The 21,509-nt window shown below is 42.4% G+C and overlaps 1 protein-coding gene across 4 annotated transcripts in view; it reads left to right on the top strand.

The window, feature by feature from the left end:
* Positions 1-21,509, top strand: part of TNFAIP8 (TNF alpha induced protein 8) — a 120,854-nt gene that overhangs the window by 66,452 nt on the left and 32,893 nt on the right. The window contains exon 1 of one of the 4 annotated variants that reach the window (XM_006217200.4): positions 16,527-16,790. The exons of the other annotated variants lie outside the window; for them this stretch is intronic. Coding sequence (XP_006217262.1) covers positions 16,718-16,790 — 73 coding nt within the window. The 5' untranslated portion in view covers positions 16,527-16,717. Of the gene's footprint in view, positions 1-16,526; positions 16,791-21,509 lie in introns of those variants that run through there. 4 annotated transcript variants of the gene reach the window in all.

The following is a 21,509-nucleotide window of genomic DNA, read 5'->3' as shown; positions in this document are numbered from 1 at the left end:
TAACACCTTGTGTTGCTTTGCTTCAGGTAAGACCTGCCAGACCAGCACCAGCCATGAAGCTTGGAGGGGGTGTTAACTTCATTCTTTTTCATTTGCATGACTGAAACTTGTGTCAGAGAACATACAGAATTCTTGCAAATGTGTTTTTGTGTGTGATAGATGGCACCCAGTTTCCCTGTGTTTTGTGTTGACCAGCGAGAGAGCTGTGGGAATTTAAATATTCCTTCAGCCAAGCCACTCAATTCTGCTGTGCTGAAAATGTGTTCTTTTGATCGTGCTTTCTCCTCAGAGTACTCTCCCAATTTATTCCTTTCAGCGTGCTTGCATAAGTGAATAGTCCCCCAGTCCTTTCTCTACTACTGTAACACCAGCTTATTCTGCAACCCTTTGCAATTGGGCTCCTGTGTCTAGTCCTGTTACTAAATCATCTTTCTCAAAGATCCCTCATGGCCAGCTCATTATCATATCCATTGGCTTTTTCTTTAGCCTTCCTTTCTCACCAGTTATTCTTCCCCTCTGGACCGTTACACATGGTGCTAACTCTACTTGGAACCATTCTTCCTTCTTTTCTCTCTCACCTGCCCTTCCTTGACTAATCCCTTGACCCTCAAGTCTTAGCTTAGGCAGCACTTCTTTCAGGAAGCCTTCCTTGGTAACTCTCTCTCCCAGGTCTGGTTTAGATATTTACCCTTGGGGCCTTCACAGCACCCCACACTTTTGTGCTATTGCACTTATCATACTATATTTTCACTAGTGTCCTTCCGCCTCCCACCTATACTATAGCTCTGTGAGAGCAGGTACCATGACTGTTTGATCTACACCATTTGCCTTACACTTGTGCATGGTAGATACTCAAGAAATGTTTGCAAAATGAAGAACTACATAGATGAAGATGACATCTGAACAGTGACTTCTACAGCTTCCTCTGGAGCAGAGGATGAGCCCCTGACTTCCTCCTTCAACCTTTGTTTCTCCCTGGGTCCCTTGTACCTCCAAGTGGAGATATAGAGGGATTGTTACAGGCTGTCAATAAATAGTAACATCTGACCCTGAAGAAGAAGACAGGTGTCAGGAAATCCTGACCATTCCCATTCAGCCACTCATGACCGGGCAGTAACCCTCTGCATTGCTTACGTTGAACGAGTAATGGCCACACGTTGATGAAAACAGTGGAATGCGCGAGTTTTAAGGGTTCTGACCACCAGCAGAATGGGACGCACATCGTTCAGGAGACCATTCTGTCATCATCATGGAGGAGGAACTGAATATCTGATTGGCAAATGCAGACAAACATAGACTAAGATTTAGAGGAACTAATAAGTATTGTGTAGATGGTACAGTACTTTCCAGGCCATTTAAGAAATTTTCAAGATAATTTTAAAGTGAAAATATGCAATTTCACTTTACTGATTTCAGAACCCATTGTCTCTCCTCTCCCTTCTGAAAACATTACTGCCATATATTAAGAGCAGTACATCTGTTCTATAGATCTGTGTATTGGGCAGGCTTTCTAGAGCCATGAAGAAGAATGTGGTATGTTGATCACATGCTTCTTCTTGCCTCTTGAAATTGGATAGAAATAGGGGACGGTATAGCTCAGTGGCAGAACACATGCTTAGCATGCACGAGGTCCTGAGTTCAATCCCCAGCACCTCTGTTAAAATAAATAAATAAACCTAATTACTCCCCCCCCCCAAAAAAAGCTCCACAACAAGCAAACAAAAAAAGTATATGAAGGATGTGAAAACAAAAAAATAAATCAGTCTTAAGAAAAAGAAATTGGGTAGGAATTGTTGACTAAATGTAAAGACAATGAAAAAGGACAACTTTATCAGGCAGGGTTTAGTGAGCAAATGTAGGTTCCTATCTGTATTACAGAATAATGTGATCAACAGCAGTAGTCTACTTTGTTAAAAAAAAAATAACAACAAAAACCTGTGTCCCTTTTGTTTGGTGAAGAGAAATGCAATCTGTTGGAAATATTTTCATCAAAGCCTGTGAGGTCTGTAGGAGCAGAAGCGGCTCTAGCACATCCCCACAGTGGTGGTCTCCCTCAGACTTCAGACTCAGACGTGTGAGGCAGACCCACCTCCCCCCTTGCCACACCTGTTCCTCCGCCAGACTTCCCCTTTTCTGTTCATGTCTGGCTCCCTCTTCTTCCAAGTCAGCCAGGCTCGAGCCTCCAGGTCAGCTTTGCTGTCTGGCCATTCTGGCTGCTCCCTGTCCCTCTTCTTCTGCAGCATGTGGCCTGTTTGCCTTGCAGTAAAATTATCTGTGCTCTGCTCGTTCAGACACACCACAGCAAAGAGAGAAGTAGCACAGAATGATGTCAGAGGACCCGCATTCTGGTCTCAGTTCACATTCAGTCCTAGCTAAGTGACATTGGGCCAGCCACTTAATTTCTCAGAGGATCTGTATCCTCATCAGAAGCAAAGGGAGCCAGTAAGATCTTTTCCTTACAGGCTTATTCTGAGGGTCAGTGGCAGTGTATGCAGAAGCACTTCAAGAGCTAGAAAATACCAGCTTGCTGATGCATAGTAAGAGGTGAGAGGTGTTCTGTCATGTGCAGAGCAGAATACCTAGCACATAGTAGGTGCTGGACAAATTATACTTATTACTGCTGGTGATGTTAAGCATAGCTTCATTTAAACATATAAATTGTTTGTTTCTAAACTGGGTGGCTGGTTCAGAATTTGGTACTATGGCCAAGTGGGATACCTCTTCCATCCTCTGGTCCAGATAACAGGATATTTGGTACAACTAGGATGCTACCTTTTTAAATTCACAGGTTAATTTCATCCGTTAAGAAAATAGATGACAAAATTAATTATATATTGTACAATGATGGATCCCAAATTGGCCTTAGAAAATGCAGCCTATTGTAAATGCAAACAGCCTCTGAGGGAAAGCTGGCTCCTAGGAGATTTGCTTAATAGAATGTTTATCGCCTGAGAGAAGTTCATGCCTTGAGTAAAGAGGTGTCTGGAATTCTCATCTGGGATTTATTAGTATATATATTCAGGTGGCCCAGTGCCGGATGCTAGTTCTTAACTGAAAGGAAACAACATTCCCACTCAGAGAGGTGAGGCTGCTGCTTTTTTAAAGTGTGCAGCTGCTGGGGGGTGGGTATAGCTCAGAGGCAGTGTGCATGCTTAGCATGCATGAGGTCCTGGGTTCAATCCCCAGGACCTCCATTAAAAAATAAAATAAATAAACCTAATTAGCTCCCCCAGCCAAAAAATAAAAGTCAAGTGGGCAGCTGCTGCTGGTACCTTGCTGGCCCTGGAAATTCCACCATCTGAAATGGAATTTTGTTCAATCCATCTTATTAAGGGCACCTAGGACAACTGTGGTGGGTTTGGTAGGGGGTTGGTGAGGTTGCCGCTATAAAGATAAGCACGGTCCATTAGTTGAAGCCGAGACTCCAGCGACTTCTTCTGGGGCTGTTTGCATTTGCTCAGCACTCTGTTTATGAGGATGTTAGAAGGAAGTGCATCCATTCTCTGCTTGTAAAACAGAAGGTTTGCAGCTGTCAGAATTATTTTCTTCTCCGGTTCTTTATCTGATAGAGTTTTGGATTGTTGCAGATTACCAGCCTCAGCTCTCCAAATGCAATGCAAATTTTCTTTTCTTGTTTTCTGTCTTTGAAGATAACAGATAATTTTTGTACACAGTTCCTTGTAATGTACTTTTTGGGTAAGGGGAAATTAAGATTATCCTTGTATATGTGTCATAATTCAATATTATGAAATGATTAGATGATTATTTTATTAGTTATGTACTGCCTTCACAGCATACAGTGTGTTCCCCTGTCTAGAAAGGAGGAAAAAAATACAGGATACAATATTGCATTTCAAATAGTTTACAAATTTGCCGCAGAAGACAGCTAACATCAAGAGTAACAACTTTAAGTATGGTAGAAATTCACAGTGAATGTTTAGTTCACTGTGGGCTTTGGTAGGCTTTAGGGAGGAGTTGAGACCCAAGCTAAGCTTTGGGGTTAAAAAAAAAAAAGGAGGTAACATAGCAGAAAAAAAAAAAGACTTGCAGCCCTGCTCCCACAGTGTGACTGCACAAGATATTATGATGTGTCATAAGATCTATTTCCAGTAATTTCCAGTTAATGAAAACAAGTGTCAGCATTTCTGAATGATTATTTACTTTTCAAATCATTCATATCCACTTGTGTGTGTGTTGGGGGCGGGGACATGATTTTTCCACTAGCAGCGTCATTCACACTCATTTGCTTTGCCGATGCTTTCTTTGGGAGAGAGAGGTCGGTGGTCCAGCTGCGTCCTGTGCACCTGGCCCCCAGCCTGCTCATCTCTGCCATCTTCGTGGGTGCAGGGACTGAGACAGCCAGTGGTTGTGACAGGTATGAATTATCGTATTTCTAGCCTCAGTGAGCATTTGAATTTTCAACCCATGCTCTCCTTTAAGGGAAATCAGCTTAAATCTATTAGAGAATACCAGCTACAGATGACAGTTTGACTAACAGCTGTGGGGATGGAGGGAAAAAAGGCCTACCCAGGAAACATTTTGTCTGTGGGACTTAGTGAGATTAGAAATAAGGGGAGACAGAACAGCATAAGTCAGTGATAATCATAGGTTTCTAGTCACCATTGCCGAAGTAAGAAAAAATTTAATATTATGAAGAGAATCAAGATATTGGGGTGGGAGAGGGCACTGTCTGTGCCTTCAGGTGTACGATTACTCCTAGACAAGATGAGACTAAGGAAACATCCAAGGAGACAGTTCCTAATGGCAGCTGGAAACGTGGGCTGGAGCAAAGGTTCCTGACATCTTCACTTATGGAGCCCTTAGTGTCTCAGTAATTTAAAAAATTTTGTGTGTGTGTGTTGTTTTTGGGGGCGGGGGGAGGTAATTAAGTTTATTTATTTGTTTATTTATTTTAACGGATGTCCTGGGGATTGAACCCAGGACTGCATGCATGCTAGGCATACACTCTACCACTGAGCTATACCTCCCCAAACTGGGTCTCAATAATTTTTCATGTCATATCTAGGAAACAGGAAATACATAACAATTTCCTTTATTAAGAGCTTAGGTCCAGGTATTTATGTACTAATAACTTTGTAGCCATGTGAAAAAATAAGACATATAAGTTGAAAGGTTAAAGAATAACATTTTTATTTCATCCTTCACCAGTTACTTACCAATGGAATGTGTACACCTTTTGGGCCCTGCATGTCTCAGGCAGGAGACGAACCCCAGGATTATATGAATGGGAAAGTTTAATATAAAGAAGTGTCATCTGGCAAAACCGTATGGCAGCTCCTAAAAGCTTAAAAATAGAATCACCATCTGACCTAGTGATCCACTTCTGAGTACCTACCCAAAAGAATTGAAAGCAGGGACTTGAACATATATTTGTACACCCAGGTTTAATAGCAGAATTATTCACAATAGCCAAAAGGTAGAAGCAACTAAAGTGTCCATTGATGGATGAATGGGCAAACAAAATGTGGTCTATACATGCAATGGAATATCACTCAGCTTTAAAAAGGAAGGAAATTCTGACACGCTCCAACATGGGTGAACCTTGAGGACATTATGCTAAGTGAAGTAAACCAGTCACAAAAAAGGCAAATGCTGTGTAATTCCATGTACACGAGGTACCTAGAGTAGTCAGATTTAGAGGCGAATGTTGAATGGTGGTTGCCAGGGGCCAAGGGGAGGGGAAAATGGGGAGGTAGTGTTTAATGAGTATAGAGTTTCAGTTTTACAAGATGAAAAGTGTTCTGAAGATGGATGGTGGTGAGGGTTGCACAAGAGTGTTTGTGTATTTAAAACTACCAAATTGTATACTTAAAAATGATTAAGATGGTAAATTTTATGTGATGTGCATTTTACCATAATTAAAAATAGTACTAGAAAGAAAAAATATTTAAAAAGAAATATTAGCTTTGATGAGGGCTGCCTGTTAGGAAGTAATGAGAATTCTAAAGAACAGAGGAATGGCAAATATAAAGAACAGCTACTCTCCCTGGGTTTGAGAGAGGCCACCAAATGCAAGCTTCCCTCCTCTCTTCTACTCCAGACTTTGTTGGAGAGGGAATGGCTGGCCATGGCTCCTGGGATGGTGGAGAAGTCACAGTGATGCTCTGCTGGTAGAACTTGCTGGAAACTCACCCTCTAGGATGCTGAGGAAATCTGTTCGTGGGGAGGCTTCTCACTGGAAGCTCTCTGATACAAAACTGCCCAGGGGGAGGCCAGCAGAAGGTGCTGGTGGCTGTACCAACACGTACAGCAGGATCCAGTTGCTGAAGAAGGTGCCTGCGTTGCAGGAGCTGGAGGCTGGAAAAGCCATGTATGCTTGCAGCAGTTTGCAGCATGAGCACCCCAGAACCAGGAAGCAGAAGTTCTTCATCCTGTAATGTCTCTCCATGGCACTCCACTGACAAAGCTTAGAATTGTACCAGCGAGCAGAAGAAAAAATAAGCAAAGTCCCTTCTTTATTTTTTCAGAGCAGGTAATGAAGGGTGAATTTGAAGCTGTGAGGTAATAAATTGATCAGTGGCCACCTCACAATTTCTTAAGTCCTGAAGTCAGATTGGATCCCACTACCCTAATTTCCTGTTTCATATTACTTTTCACATAATATTTGCTTTTTAGTACAGCAACTGCCAGCAACCTAGCTTTGCAAAGAAATGATGTAACCAAAAGAAATCTAGCACAATCTCATGTTACACTGTGAACTAGTTTGAACTAGTGGTTCAAGCAGTGTCTGAGAGATGTTGAAAAATGCTATGTCTTCTTTAAAAATTTAAAATATCCTGCAACACCCCTGTGAGTTTGCTGTAATGCTCTCAGTCACCATGGCACAAAATTGGGGGATCTCAGGGCTAAAATCGTGAGTCTCTTTCAGCAACTCTGGCCACTTCATTCTATCATATGAGAATCTATGGTACTGATTTGGTTAAGAGTACAGAAGAGTCATGTGTAAAGTAAAAATTATATGGGGTCAATGTTATTTTTGAGAATCTTTTAGAAAGTTACAGGACTGAAGAATAACAGACCATCTTGCAGTAAGGATAGGACTTATGTGTGTTTTCCTCTAGCACTGGAGTAGGCTCCTGTTTCTTTGGACCAGATGGAATAGTTGCCTTGTTTTTAGAGGCACTTTTATATGAAAAAATGCATAACCTTAACCACAACACTCGCCATCAGTGCACAAGATGCTCAGTGTGAGGGACAGGGCAGAGACAAGAGTCAGGGAGGGACCAGCAAAGTCCCAGCTCTGTCTCCTGTTTGCAGCATAAAATCCTTTCATGGTGGCTGAGCACCATTTAGGTTATTTCTCTCTGTCTGTTTTGGGCTGATGGTGCATAACTGAAATTGAGAAACTTAAATGGCATATAATGGGACTTTGCTGAATTCAGTTGTAGAAATTCTGTTGAAATAGTTTTCAGATTAAGAATGTTAGTGATTTTTAGCTTTCTTCTGTTTCTACTAGGAAATGAATGGACTTAATATGACCTTTTTTTTAGGTAGGTAGGCAGGCTTATTGTTCATATTACCAGTTTCCCAGAAAATACTTTCATTTTGGTGATGTTTACAACTTGGTGCATCATAACTATTACATATTTCTCTAGCTTCTATTTAAGGAGAAGTTGAATAACTTAAGTTTTGTAACCTGACCTGTTCAAGTGGAAAAACTTCTCTGTGCCTTTCAGTTCTACCTGCAAAACTACCTTCCCTTCCCCCCTGCAATCCTGTTTGGATAAGTTCTGCTTTGGTTCACATTTTCACCACCTGCTGAGTTTGTCGGCTGAGTTTCAGCCTTGGCTGCCTTCAGCCAAGGAAAGTCTGTCTAGCCCTGTAGCTTTGCCCCTCCGCCCCCAGCCTTTTCTGCCTCTTAAACAGTGACGAGTTGGCACAAATATTAACTTAATAGAGATTCTACCTATGTCAGAAACCCAGTGTTAAAATCCAATTATGACAGCTTGGAGTGGGTTAGACTTTCAAATAGATCTCTGACCAGGAGTCTGTGGTCCAAATTCCACCTACGGAGCACTGCTTCTCTTTTCTTGTGGATTTCAAATTTTGTTCAGAAACTCGAATGAAGCTCTTAACTGCTCAGATGCCACCAAGTAGGACCATTACCCCACCTGTCTTGACATCGTTTTCTTCCCCCTTAGAGTGAGTACATGGAAGAGAAAGAGATTGTTGCTGCTGCTGCCTCAAGCCAAGCTGCTTGCTTCTGAATTCTTCATGATAATCAATAGCAGATGTCTGACTGGCCCTGGAAATTGCATAACTGTCTCACATTGCATTCGACTGCAATTGCTAAGCCAATATGAGGGGGTCTCCACTAGGCTGAAAAAGAGAATTCAGTTTAAAAATCTGTTTATCTCTTCCCCAAATTATTTCCTTGCTGTAAGGAGTAAAGTCAGTGGTTGGAGTGGAAATGGTTTACTGTCCTTAAACTTGAATTTCAGTTCATTATGAGGAGGAACTTTCTAATGATTAGAGAGGAATTGGGGCTGTCTCTTAAAGGAGTGAGTCTCTGTTAACAGAGGTAACCAAGGAGATCCCAGATGAATGCTTGCTGCCTGTGATGTCTAGGAGATGGATTCACAGCCAAGCAGAGGATTAGAGCAAACAGCCTCTAAGGCTACCTCCAAGCCTGAGTTTCTGTGACTATAATTATTGATCACTTTTTCCACTTGCTGCTTTTGTGAAGGTGAGCAGGGATGCACAGGTCAGGTGTGGCACTGCCTTCTGGGCCCTCTCTCAGCCCTGCCTCTCTTCTTCCTGTTGAATCCCCTCTGTGCCCTCTCTCAGGTTATCCTAGGCACAGTGAGGTTCAGCCCCTTTATTTTCACTTTCCATCACTGAACCACACACTTTTTAAAAATTTTTATTTTTTATTGAAATGTAGTTGATTTACGATGTTAGTTTCAGGTGTACAGCAGAGCAATTAAGTTAGTTATATATGTATATAACATATATAACATATATATACATACATACATATGTATTTTCAGACTCTTTTCCATTAGAGCTTATTGCAAGAAATTGAATATAGTTCCCTGTGCTGCACAGTAGGATCTTATTGTTGATCTATTTTATACATGGTAGTGTGTATCTGTTAATATCAAACTCCTCATTTATCCCTCCCCAACCATTTCCCCTTTGGTAACCATAGTTATCTGTGTCCATGAATGTTTCTGGTTTATAAATAAAATTTTAGATTCCACATATAAGTGATATCATATATTTCTCTTTCTCTGTCTGACTTACTTCACTTAATATGGTAATCTCTAGGTCCATCCAAGTTGCTGCAAATGGTATTATTTCATTCTTTTTTATGGCTGAGTAGTATTCCATTGTATATATATACCACATCTTCTTTATCCAGTCATCAGTCAGTGGACATTTAGGTTACTTCCATGTCTTGGCTATTGTACATAGTGCTGCTATGAACAGTGGGGTACATGTGTCTTTTCAAATTAGAGGTTTTTTTCTGGCTAAATGCCCAGGAATGGGATTGCTGGATCATATGATAAGTCTATTTTTAGCTTTTAAAGGGACCTCCATATTGTCCTCCATAGTGGCTGCACAAATTTACATTCCCACAAGGAGTGTAGGAGGGTTCCCTTTTCTCCACAGCCTCTCCAGCATTTGTTATCTGCAGACTTTTTAATAATGGCGATTCTAACTAGTATGAGGTGACACCTCATTGTAGTTTTGATTTGCATTTCTTTAATAATTAGTGATGTTGAGCATCTTTTCATGTGCCTCATGTGCCTGCTGACCATCAGAATAGGACCACAGACACTAAATTGCCACACCTGTCTGGAATATCCATAGGGCCAGCATTTAAGGGTTCCAAATAAATGTTCCACAACCTAAAATAATCTACTTTATTTGTGAAAGTATTCAGAAAAATGATGAGTGGGACTTCATAATTTTCAGTGCTTCATCACATTCTCAACTCATTTCATTATTGTTACTACCTTGTGAAATAAGTGGCATTATCTCCATTTTACAGATGAACAAACAGATGCTTAGAGAGGCTAAATGTCTCGCCTATTTTTAGAAGAAACATGAGAGAAGAATGAGTAGAAAAATAAGTATCCTTATGTAAATGTGGCAGTGCCTTCAGTTTATGGTAATCAGTCCCAGGTCCCCCAAATTGAGTCTGGTGTTCCTTTCCCGGCTCCTGGCAGCCTCACATCCAAGGTGGTTTAGCCAGGGTCCTGACAGGACTTTTAATTAAGAAAAAAAAAAAAGATTTGTAGTTTCATGTAGCTGAATAAATGGATAAGCATGAGACTTATGACTGTTTAAAGCATTGAATATCAGGAATGGAATCACTTTTTTTAAATGAGGTACTGGGGATTGAACCCAGGACCTCATGCATGCTAAGCATACACTCTACCCCTGAGCTATTTATTACCCTCCCCCTGTGGAATGGAATAACTTTAATTTGAGGCTGTGATATGAGCATTTGAACAGAACAGTGTGAGTGGTCTATGCTAGAATAATGTCAAGCGTAGACTCTCTGGGAATCTCCCAGTACAGCAATCTTTAAATTATTCTTCTGCAAAATAAAGGGGTTGAATTTTACATGAGTAGTTTAATAGAGTGAGAGTCTGGATATAGGAGGCAGGAGGCCTCGTCTGCATTTACTGTAGTCTAAAGAACATTATTACTTAGTTTTGTGACCTTGAGCAAATTGTATAACCTCCCTTTCTTTAATTACATGCCTGTAAAATGAGTATGATGACCCAAGGGAGCTAATTGGGAAGTCTGAACAAAACCTATATAAATGCTAGGCATCATAGCTAAATATTATAAAAGAAAGACCCTGGGTCATAAATTCTTCAGATAATATTTTCAGACCTGATTTTTTAAAAATTATTTTTTTATTGAAATCTAGTTGATTTACAATGTTGTGTTAGTTTCTGGTATACAGCATAGTGATTCAAGTTTACATATGTATATTTTTCTCAGATTATTTTCCATTACAGGTTATTATAAAATACTGAATATAGTTCCCTGTGCTATACAGTAGGACCTTGTTGTTTATCTATTTTAGATATAGTAGTCTCTATCTGCTAATCCCAAACTCCCAATTTATCCCTTCCCCTCCCCTTCTCCTTTGGTAACCATAAGTTTGTTATCTATGTTTCAGATCTGATTTTGAGTGTGTGTGTGTGTGTGTGTGTGTGTGTGTGTTTAATCATCTGCTAAAAGTTTTTAGCAAGGAAGATTTCTTAGGAGAGAAATAAAAACAAACAACTATAGCCTAGAAAGCAGGTGTCTCCTAGATGTATTGTTGTCTCCGTGTGTGTGCTCACCCAAGATGTCAGCACTTCTGCCTATTTCCTTGGAATTATCCCCTCACGCCCAGAGCATTCGTAAGCCTGTAGGATATACTGAAAATGTCATAGGGAATAGTCTGAGGAGAGCATTTACCCAGAACAAGCTTCAGATTCCCAGGCAGGGCCCAGGGAGGCAGTGTTCCCCTCCTCCATCTCCACACTCCTCCTCAGCATTCTGCAACCCCTACCTCCCCAAAACTACCCCCTCCTCATCTGAGTACCAGCAATGCATAAGCATAAAGCCACTTGAGGCATAGGGCTTGGCCTCCTGAGAAGGCGCATAAGTGTCCTCCACTGTCATCTGAATGGTCCTTTCTCCACTTCTGCTAAATAAAACTTTCTTAAGGCAAGGAGAGCGAGCTCACCTGAGCAGGGCAAGGGCTGTGGCCAGACATCCATTTAGCCCCACACCTCTGCAAGAGAGTGTCTGAGGAGGGTAAGAAGGATGTGAAACCTGAGACCAAGGTGAGACCAAGAACGCAGATCCTCCTGTGAGGAGAGGGATTGAAAGCCAACTTAACGTATAGATCATGGAAGCCTTTAAAGACTGTCAAGGCTGTCATAACACAGGAAGAGATGAGGAAATCCTCAAAGCCAAATAGAAGAAAGCCTCCTTTGTGTGTGCAGGCAACTTTTGTTTTTAAACTTTAAAAAATAATTGAAGTGTAGTCAGTTTACCATGTTGCGTCAATTTCTGATACACAGCATAATGTTTCAGTCATACATATACATGCATATATTCGTTTTCATATTCTTTTCATTATAGGTTACCACAAGATATTGACTGTAATTCCCTGTGCTATGCAGTAGAAACTTGTTGTTTATATGTTTTATATATAGTAGTTAGTATCTGCAAATCTTGAACTCCCTACCCCCTTTATTTATTCCTCTCTACCCCCTTTCCCCCTGATAACCATAAATTTGTTTTCTATGCCTGTGAGTCTGAGAAAGCCACTTTTTATATTAAGTAAACAACTTTTTTTCTGACCTAAAATGTTCTATGTACAGATGTAATAACCTCTTGTCTGCAGAGTAGAAATAAAAATATCTATGAAATGGCCATTGACATGGGGTTCTTATGACCTAGAAGCTGTAGGTCTATAATGTAACAAATTGACAAGACATGCTTATTTTTTCACTGAAGAGACCTTAACCTCCTAAATACCTCCTAAATAAATGGCACCTTCTCTTGAATGGAGGTACTGGGGATTAAACCCAGGACTTCATGCACGCTGAGCATGCACTCTACCACTGAGCTATTACCCTCCCCTGTTCTTAACAGACATCTGGACAACTGTAAACTAAACAAAGGGTCCAAAGCCCAGGGGTTTTTTGTTTTTTGGTTTTTAATAGCTTTATTGAGGTATAGTTTAAGAGAAGATTTTTCTGCTGCTCTCTGATGGAGTTTATTCATGAGGCAGTATTAATAAACCTTCCTGAGAACCACAGTCACTTGGAAGGTTGAACTCTTTAGGTCTGTGATCAAAATTACCAAAATTATGACAGTAAGCTCCAGGTGAGCAGTACCCTTTTATATGTGACACATGTAAATATTTGATCATTGCTGACTGCGTGAAAAAAAAACAGACCTTCAGAATCTTAGCCAGCATTTTAACCCTCCCATCTTGACACAGAAGGTGGGAGATCTGCTGTTGGACATGGGTAGGCGTTCAACATAGTATTTAAATGCAGTTTGGTAAATGAGAAGTGTTGCTAACTTGGTTGTTACTTTGTATTAGGTAGTCTATAAGCAATTATCAGTGTGACTTCCAAGCATGTTCCAAGCCAGGCAGTGTTGGGGTATTTTGTTTTGTTTTGTTTTATTTTTAATGTGGGTGCTGGGGATCGAACCCAAGACCTCATGCATGCTAAGCATGCGCTCTACCACTGAGCTATACCCACCCCCCTGGAGTGTTTCTTAAACACAAAAAAGTGACCAGGCTCTACCTACAGGAGAGAACAAATCATTATAATGTACTGGAGCGTATTTACTGGGCTAAAAAGTAACTAATTCCCTGTTGAGCAAAAGCAGACAAAATCAAGGTGAAGTGACTGACCTAGTATATGTCTAGGAGTTAAGAAGACCAGGGAAGCCCCAGAGAATCAGCTGCCCTTTGTCACCATCCTGCAGGGGTATAGGGGGGACATGGGGCAGTGTAGTTTCCTGGGGCAGGTGGCTTTGAGGTTATACTCAGGTGACTGAGAAGTGTCCTTATCCACATAAAAGTTTTTTTCCTTCTTATTCAGGAATATTTATTGAATATCTACTCTTTTTTGGCTACTATACAGAGTGATGAAGAAAAAATAAAGCAAGCCCTGGGCAGTTTTTTTAATGATTTCATAGAATACATAAAAATACATACACCATTTTAACTGATGTCCTCATGTTACATATTATACAGTTGTAGTTCAGAGGAGTGAACTGATAAGTCAGAAGAGCTAGATGCAGATGCTGAATGAATCCCTTATTTTACTATCACAGTAAGCTGGTTTCTCCTTTTAGGTGGTTAAGGAGATCTAGATAAATTTAACAGTTAACCGCAAAACAAAGAAATAAATGCTTCCAAGCAGTAAAACACAGGTCGGGAGAACTACCAAGAAGGACATAGACATTTTATATGGACAGGTCGTAGAATACCTGGAAATTTGGATCCTGAAGAAGAGTGGTTTAAGGAGGGTAGGACAAGATGGAGAGAGGCCGTGATACAGTCTTTTAAAATAAACTGAGCATTCCTTGCTCTAGAGCTAAATCAGAATGTTCTTCCCCAAGGTGACCGCTAGGCTGCATTTAAATACAAAAGATGTTTCTCGCCAGGTTTCATGAGGATCACAGTGAAAGTTCAAAGATCAACCCAGCTGCTAAGATGCCTCTCAGCTGAATTAGGAGGCTGACACAGCAGCGCTGGGACTGTTCATTCAGCAGTTGTTCTCCTTGGCTGACCTGAGCAGGGCTGAAGGCCTTTTTGTGAACCCAGAATGAAAACACATCGGACATTGAGGACATGTATTTTTACACACCTTATGTGGTTTGTACAAAATTGGACTTGCAAAAGGACATTTAATAAATCATTCTCGTGGGAGCACTTTCTGAAAAGAGAGGGTGAAAGTGAGTCCTCTCTGTGGCTGGTGGGGCCAGGATTTAGGGTTGTGTACATTTGCATAATCATCACCTTGACAAGGTGTTGCATCTTACTCCAATTATAGATGAATGGGAGCTATCTTTGTGTCATTCACAGCCCTGGTGAGATCCTGCCAGACTCCTGGTGGACATCTGTGGAAATCTGGGCTGCCCTGAGGGAGGGCAGGGAACAGATGGCTTATGTGTGGTGGGGTGGGGGATGGGGGCTCCCAGAATGATTCCTTGCACAAGACAGGAAAGGTCACTTCTGGCTGGTGAGGGAGCATTTCTTTGGGTTCAGAATGATCCGCATGTCTCCTTGGGAAGTCTGAAGTTACAGAGGGAAGATGCTCATCTTAGCAGCACCCGACCCAGAACGTGTGGCAAAGGGAACCATTCAGTTAACTGCAACTTTCAGAACAGTGTAGCCTGTTACCCTTTTGGTGATGAGGTCAGTTTCCCGGAAGGCTCCACAATGCTGCTATTTTCCAGAGGTCTCTCCTCTTCTCCCTTCTCTGACCGTCTGTATCTTCTTATCATCCTGCCCTTTCAGTAAAATTGAGATAAAATTCTGCTTGGTGTCTTAGGCATGTTAGAATCACTCAACAATAGGAGGTGGTTTAACATCCAGGCCTTATATTAGTATTTATCATCACCTTCACTGCCTGTGATAGCATAAGCACTTCTTTCTGTTCAAACCCTACATTGAAATAAAACCCAAGAGTATCTTTTACAAAAATTTACTTTTAAATGATGCAATAGTTTGTGATAATCTGTGTAGGACTTTATGGTTTTCAAATCACTTTTTGCTTATATTACCTTATTTAATACCAAACATAAATCTGGGAAGTAAATAGTACTTTTTTTAGCCTCATTTTCCAGATGAGGAAAGGGAGGCCCAGAGAAGTTAAATAATCTGCTCAAGGTCATACAAGTAATAAATAGCAGAACAGAATTTTAATTCAGACTCTTTAAATCTATACCCTTTGTATATTCTTTTCACTAAATTTATTATAGAGCCTCTCTTCTTTTTCTATATAAAAATGGGAAATGAAGGGAAAGAAAGCAGCTGGAAAATATATTTATTAAAAGAATGTAACTTTTCTCACAATTTCCTAATGGATCTTTCAGGTGTGTTATTTGAGGACCTGTTGCCTTACATTGGTAATAAAACTAACGCTCTGCAAAATACCTCAATGAGCAGGTATATCTGTGACAGCTCTTGTTCCCCTTTCTCGGAAAGAACACTAAGGCCTTACAAAGCTAAGACGTCTTGCTCTCAGCGGGTTGTAGAAACCTGCGGACCCAACCAGGGGGCAGAATTGAGAACTGTTCTCAAAGCTCCCCAGCCTCTCTATTCTATCCGTGTTTCAAAAGCCTGAATACCTCCCCACCCAACCCCTCCTTTGGCTTTTTGGCAGGAATTTATCCCCGGCAGTTGCTAGTAGCCCAGGAGAGAATCACCCCCTCTGTCTGAGGATGGCCCTTTGGGGTAACTGCAGAGAAGTTAGTGCTCCCAGGCTAAGGTTTGACTGAGTAAGAGTACTCGCCCGGATGATAGTAAGCCGCCTTGTCTGCTTTTCCCGTGCAAAGATAAGGGGTCGAGGCCACTCCCCATTTTCTTCAAAAGCCCCCCACCCCTTGGGCTTGTGAAGACGATCCTTCCAGCCACATGGACCAATATCCACGTAACTTGACTGTAAAAATAACGTACACAGCCGAGCCGCTTTAAAATCTTTTTTTTTTTTTTGGCGTAAAAGACCCCAAGACACGGAAAGTTGAATGGGCGTCGGAAACTGTAACCTAAAGATTGAGAAGCATTTCTTCTACTGCGTGTGCATTTGTGATTTCTGTAAAGCAGCAGTGCGCGCTGAGATGGGACTTTCTTTCTTTCCCGCACATTGGCTTCCCCGGCGTAGCCTGTCGGGGTCCTGGCCGCCGCGCCCCTCCGCCCGGCCCCTCCGGGAGTCAGCCCCACCTGCGTGCGCCCCGCCGCCAGGTCGCCAGGTCGCCAGGTCGCCAGCTCGCCTGCGACGGGCTGGGGCGCGCGGCCCGGGGGGCGGACTCCCGCCGCCCAGCTGAGACGCGATTCGTCACTCTTGCAGAACTTTCCCCCTGAAAATCCCTGCACCAGAACCAGCCCTCCTGCGCGGGGGAGGTTTTGATTTTAGTGGCTTTCCTTCCTTTTATTTTCCATCGTGTTCGGGTTTTGGCTGCCGAGCGAATTTGCAGCTCGCCCGGGTACATGTCTGCGGCAGTCGCCCCGGCAGCCGGTCACCCTGACACAATGCACTCCGAAGCAGAAGAATCCAAGGAAGGTATGCTTTTGATTTTGCCGGGGAGCCCCCGCCAAGTTCTGCGGAGGAAGGGCAGAGTAGGGAGCAGATGGGAGTTTAAAAGTGAGCGCTGGGTACTTTGTCTGCTTTCCCTGCGCCTTCGCAGCTCAGAGCCGAATGTGCCGAACCCTGTACCATCTCACCCCGCGGCCCTTCAAAGGGAAGGGAAGGAAGAGTCAGACCTAGCTCAGCCAGCCTACTAAAAGCTGCTTTTTAGATTTCTCTGAAAACGAAAAGGCCCCAGTCTTGATCCTTAAGAAGGCAAAATGTGCTTGGACGAGCGCTGCCTGCCTACATCAGGACAGCCGAAAGCCGGATCCCCTGGGGGATCCTGAAGAGTTGAGGGTCCTCTGAAAAGGGTTTCAGAAATTGGAAATGCCCTGTGTTTCCGGCTAAAAGGGGAAGAAGCTGAGTGAAGGGGAGAAGTGAAAGATGTTTATTTCGGGAATAGAATGGGTTTTTTTTTTTCCTCTTGCTGGCTTTTCAGCAGTAAATTCATTTTGTTGGGGGCTTTAAGGGGGCTGAGAGATATGAGGGAGGCCTTGTGCAGCTTGAAACTGAGGAGAGTTTGTCTGTTTCTAACTTTGCCAAAGCAAAGGGTTTCATTTACTCCTAACAGAGAACGGGTGACAGGGCTGGAAAAGCTCCAACCAAAACACAATTATACGCTCGTGTTAGTTCGAGGAGTTTATTTGTGTTTGAGTGTTTGTATGCTTTGTTTCCTGAAACTTTATGTATACAAAAGTCCTCTTGTAAGTTGAGGTAGGAGTAGGGATAGTTGGGGGAAATTAGAGAGTAAGAGAGGAAACTTCAAGATTGTGAAATTTCTTTTCAAAGGAACCTCTTGGGGAAACTGGTAACTTTTAGTGAATCACAGCAGTTCTGGGAGCCTGAGGGGCAGAGAGGAGCCCCATTGGTTCTCCATTTGGTAAATACCAGTCAGGGAGAGCTCTTGAAACTTGTCCTCTTCTTTTACTGATTTCCCTCCCAAAGTAAAGCTACTACGTGTTTCAAAATGCAGTCTCTGTGGGCTGACGATTACTTTATGCTGTGTGAGGGAAGCAGTCAATGAAAAAGAGGCTTGTTTAATAGAAATATGGGGCTGGTATGAATGAAAGCTGACAGCCAGGAGCATTGTTTCTGAGCTTGACGGGGAGCTTGGGGGATTAATGTTTTCCTTGCTGCTGCAGCCTGGCTCCTGATGGGGCTTTGTGCTGTTGGAGGCTTTTCTTTTCTACCTTTGGAACAGCAGTTTACAGTGAGTCAAAATTGGTCAAAGGTGAATAGAAAATGGGCTAAGAGAACCCACTGGTAAACTTTTGTATGAATTACAAGTAGCACTTACATTGGTATTTTTCTCCCAGGCATGTTTTACTTTTTCTTTTGAAAAAAAGAGAGTGGGGAGAAAGTGGAAGAACAGTATCCCCAAGCATATGATACATTCTCTAGCAGCACCCACATGCTTCCCTCCTGTCTGGCTCACCCATGGTAAGCCTGAAAACTGGAGTGTGAAGAGGCCCCTTAATTATCTGCTTATTCCTTACCTTATCTCCATCATTTACATTCTGCAGATCTGCAGCAAATTATCTGGCCCCTATGCTTTTTACAGAAAGCCCAGAATGTTTCTTTTAAAATAACACGAGGTGCTAGAGTTTTAAATTGATGACAATTAGGGTAGGATATGGAATAACTCTTGAGGGAGAATAAATAAATACTTTATTAACAAACGGAATCATGGTGGCTTCTGCCAGGAAATAAAGGGCAAGGGTCTGTTTGTATGTGTGTGTGTGTCCCAGGCAGTTCTTGGAAGACTGGTTATTGGCTGTGATCTAGAACCCTCTGTTTAGCTACTCAGATGTCTATGAAAAGAGCAATGCTGTTTAACTAATTGAGTTATCTTAATTCTCTGTCCTTACTAATCCTATCCCATCTCCTTGGATTTCTCTCTTTCTCTCCCTCTCTTTCTCTATGAACTTAAGTATCCTGTTTAGTGATAGATCACCACAAACTCTTTACAATGCCTGCATTGCAAGGAAAATTGCCTTCGGGTGCTTCATGCCCGATTTGCTGTGATGGGAGATACTTTTAAGTCATTATTCTGAACCGCAGTGAGAGACTAGTATACTTTGTTTGGGGCTGAATCTGAAAAAAATATCAAGTCGGATTCAGAAGTCCTTGGAGGCCAACATATTTGTGTATGTGAGTGAATGCAGAAGCAAATGACTGGGGATATTGTTAAGCCATCACAGCTAAGGACGGACTTGACTCTGTGCCAGGAGTGCTGAACCTCCATCCTTGGTCACTGGCCACCTCCTAAAGAATCGATGTGATTTCGCCTACTTTCAAATGAATAGGTGATTGTGCTTGAATGTTAAACAGAGAAAAAGAACCCAGACCTCACTATTAAAAGCTGAATGAATTTAAGTTCTGAGGCATAGCATGGCTAGGAAAACAAGGGAAAGTAGGGAAGGCCATTGAGAGGAAGACGTCAGCAGTTTCCAGTGGATGGGGGCTTCCTGAGGGGATAGGTTGATGGCCATATTTTTGGCATCGAATTGATTCCTGTTGAGTAAATTACTTAGTTATGAAGTAGGAAAAAAATGAATGGCACTTAAGATGTCTGAAGATCTTTCTAGTGTTAAGCGTTAAGGGATCAGGGCTCCTCTGTCCTGGTTATTGAAGCTTTGCTACCAGACAGCGAGGAAGCCATCATTAAGGAGGGTTTGCTTTGTGAGGACTTGGAAACGAGGAAGGGTTGCGCTGCGAGTGAACGCAGCTTCTCCTCTCTTGCTCATAATAGCCCTTCCCGCCACCACCTCTCCCAGTTCTCTCTTGCTTCACCCGGCCTGCTATTTCACAAAGGAAATAGTAGCCATTAGACAACTCCCTCAACTTCCTGCTTCTAGACTGACAGACTCACCTTCACCCACACTCACCCTCCTGGTGAAACAGACATCGTTCCTCTTTCCACCATGTGCGCCTCACTGCACCACTTAGCCCCCCGTCTTTCCCTCCCTTCTTTGTATAGCTGTGCTCAGGCTTCCTACTTTGGGGTGTTGGCACTTCCCACCTGAAATGTCCTTCTCCCCACCTGACCCCCTTTTCCCTGCTCAGCTCTTTGGAGAGGCTTTTTCTGAACCTCCAACCTAAATTAAGATCCCTTACTGCCCTCTCTCAGAGCACCTGATCTTTTCCTCGCTGGGACTCATCACTTTGTTTAGCATCCTTCTCCAGACCACAAGCTCTTTAGGGCAAGACTGCATCTGTTTTATGCCCCACTGTGTCTCCAAGACCTACACAGAAAGGGTGATCATTCAATATTTATAAAACGAATGGATGATCTCCATTTGGGGGGCAGTAACCCTCAATACTTGGCTCAGTTTTAGGGATTTATCTCTCCTTTAAAATGAGCCTGTTTTGTTTTGTTTTTTAAGTTTTGCATAGTTCCTCCTTTCTCATTCTTCATCATCCCTCACCTACTGAAGTCAGCCTTTATCTCCACTACTCCACTGAAACTGCCCAAGTGCTAAAATCACCAGTGATTTCCCATGTGCTAAAATCACCAGTGACCTAGCCTTCATATTTATGCCGTGACTTACTTGACCCCCTCCTTTTTTTTTTTTTTTTTGCAGCATTTGACGCTAGAAAGACCTGTGTCCCTGCAATCCTACACTCCTTCCATAGTTCCTATGACTCTACACTCTCCTGATATCCCCTTCCTTTTTCTAAGTGTTTTTTTCTAATCTCCTAGACCTCCAGCCTCGGCTTTTCTAAGAGTCACCTGCTGCCTGGCAAACACCATGCTCGAAGGTCATATAGGTATCTCAAATTCAACACACCTACACTGAGCCTGTCATGTCGTACTCTTAACAAATCTATTCCTCCTTTTGTATCCTCACTGAATATCATTATGCTCTTCTTGGCTTCCAGACTTCAGATCCAAAAGGTGGCCTTGACCCTGCCCTCTCCTTTATCTTCAGCTCCCTTTCCCCTCCTGACCCCTGGCCCTTCATCCTCCTTGTTACCTGTTGAAGGCTTCTCCTTCTCTGCATCTCCCTTGCCCCTGCTGTGGTTCAAGCCCTCAGCATTTGTACCCTGCTGATGACAGTAACCACCTCTCTCATCAGGGTTGTTGGCTGCAAGAAATGGGAATTGATTCCTGCTATCATAAGCAGAAAAATTTACTGAATGTATAAGGGGTAGTTCACACAGCTACAGGAAGAATTAGCGTCTGAAAATGCATCAGGAAATGCAGCCAAGTATTGCCTGGTTAGGACCTCACCATGGCCTTTGCTTCTTCTGTATTTTTCAGTTCTGTCACTGCTTAGACTCCATGTGTGGCTGAATATTTGATCATCCTCAACATTCAAAAATCTTGGCAATAAGCAGGCTGATTGGTCAGGGCTAGATTGCGTACCTGGCCCCTGCTGCACGTGGGAGAGGGAACTTCTGGTTCTAGCTTTGGGAGTGGGAGATAGGGGTCTGACTCCTACAGCCACGTGCAAAATAAACGTTTCTTGAGAAATAGGAAAGGACCTCTGATGTGGATCACCAGCAGACATCTACCACACCACCGGAATGGTCCATCCAAACCCTAGTGTTGCCCTGTTTATTTACTTCCTTATTCCCTCAATAGATGTCATTTCCTTTGTTGGGATTACTCTCTTGTCCCTCCTCAGGTGCGTAATATCTCCAACTGGA

The sequence above is a fragment of the Vicugna pacos genome, chromosome 3, assembly GCF_048564905.1.
Source record: "Vicugna pacos chromosome 3, VicPac4, whole genome shotgun sequence".
Classification (NCBI taxonomy): Eukaryota; Metazoa; Chordata; class Mammalia; order Artiodactyla; family Camelidae; genus Vicugna; species Vicugna pacos.
This window is presented reverse-complemented; position numbering and strand designations above follow the sequence as displayed.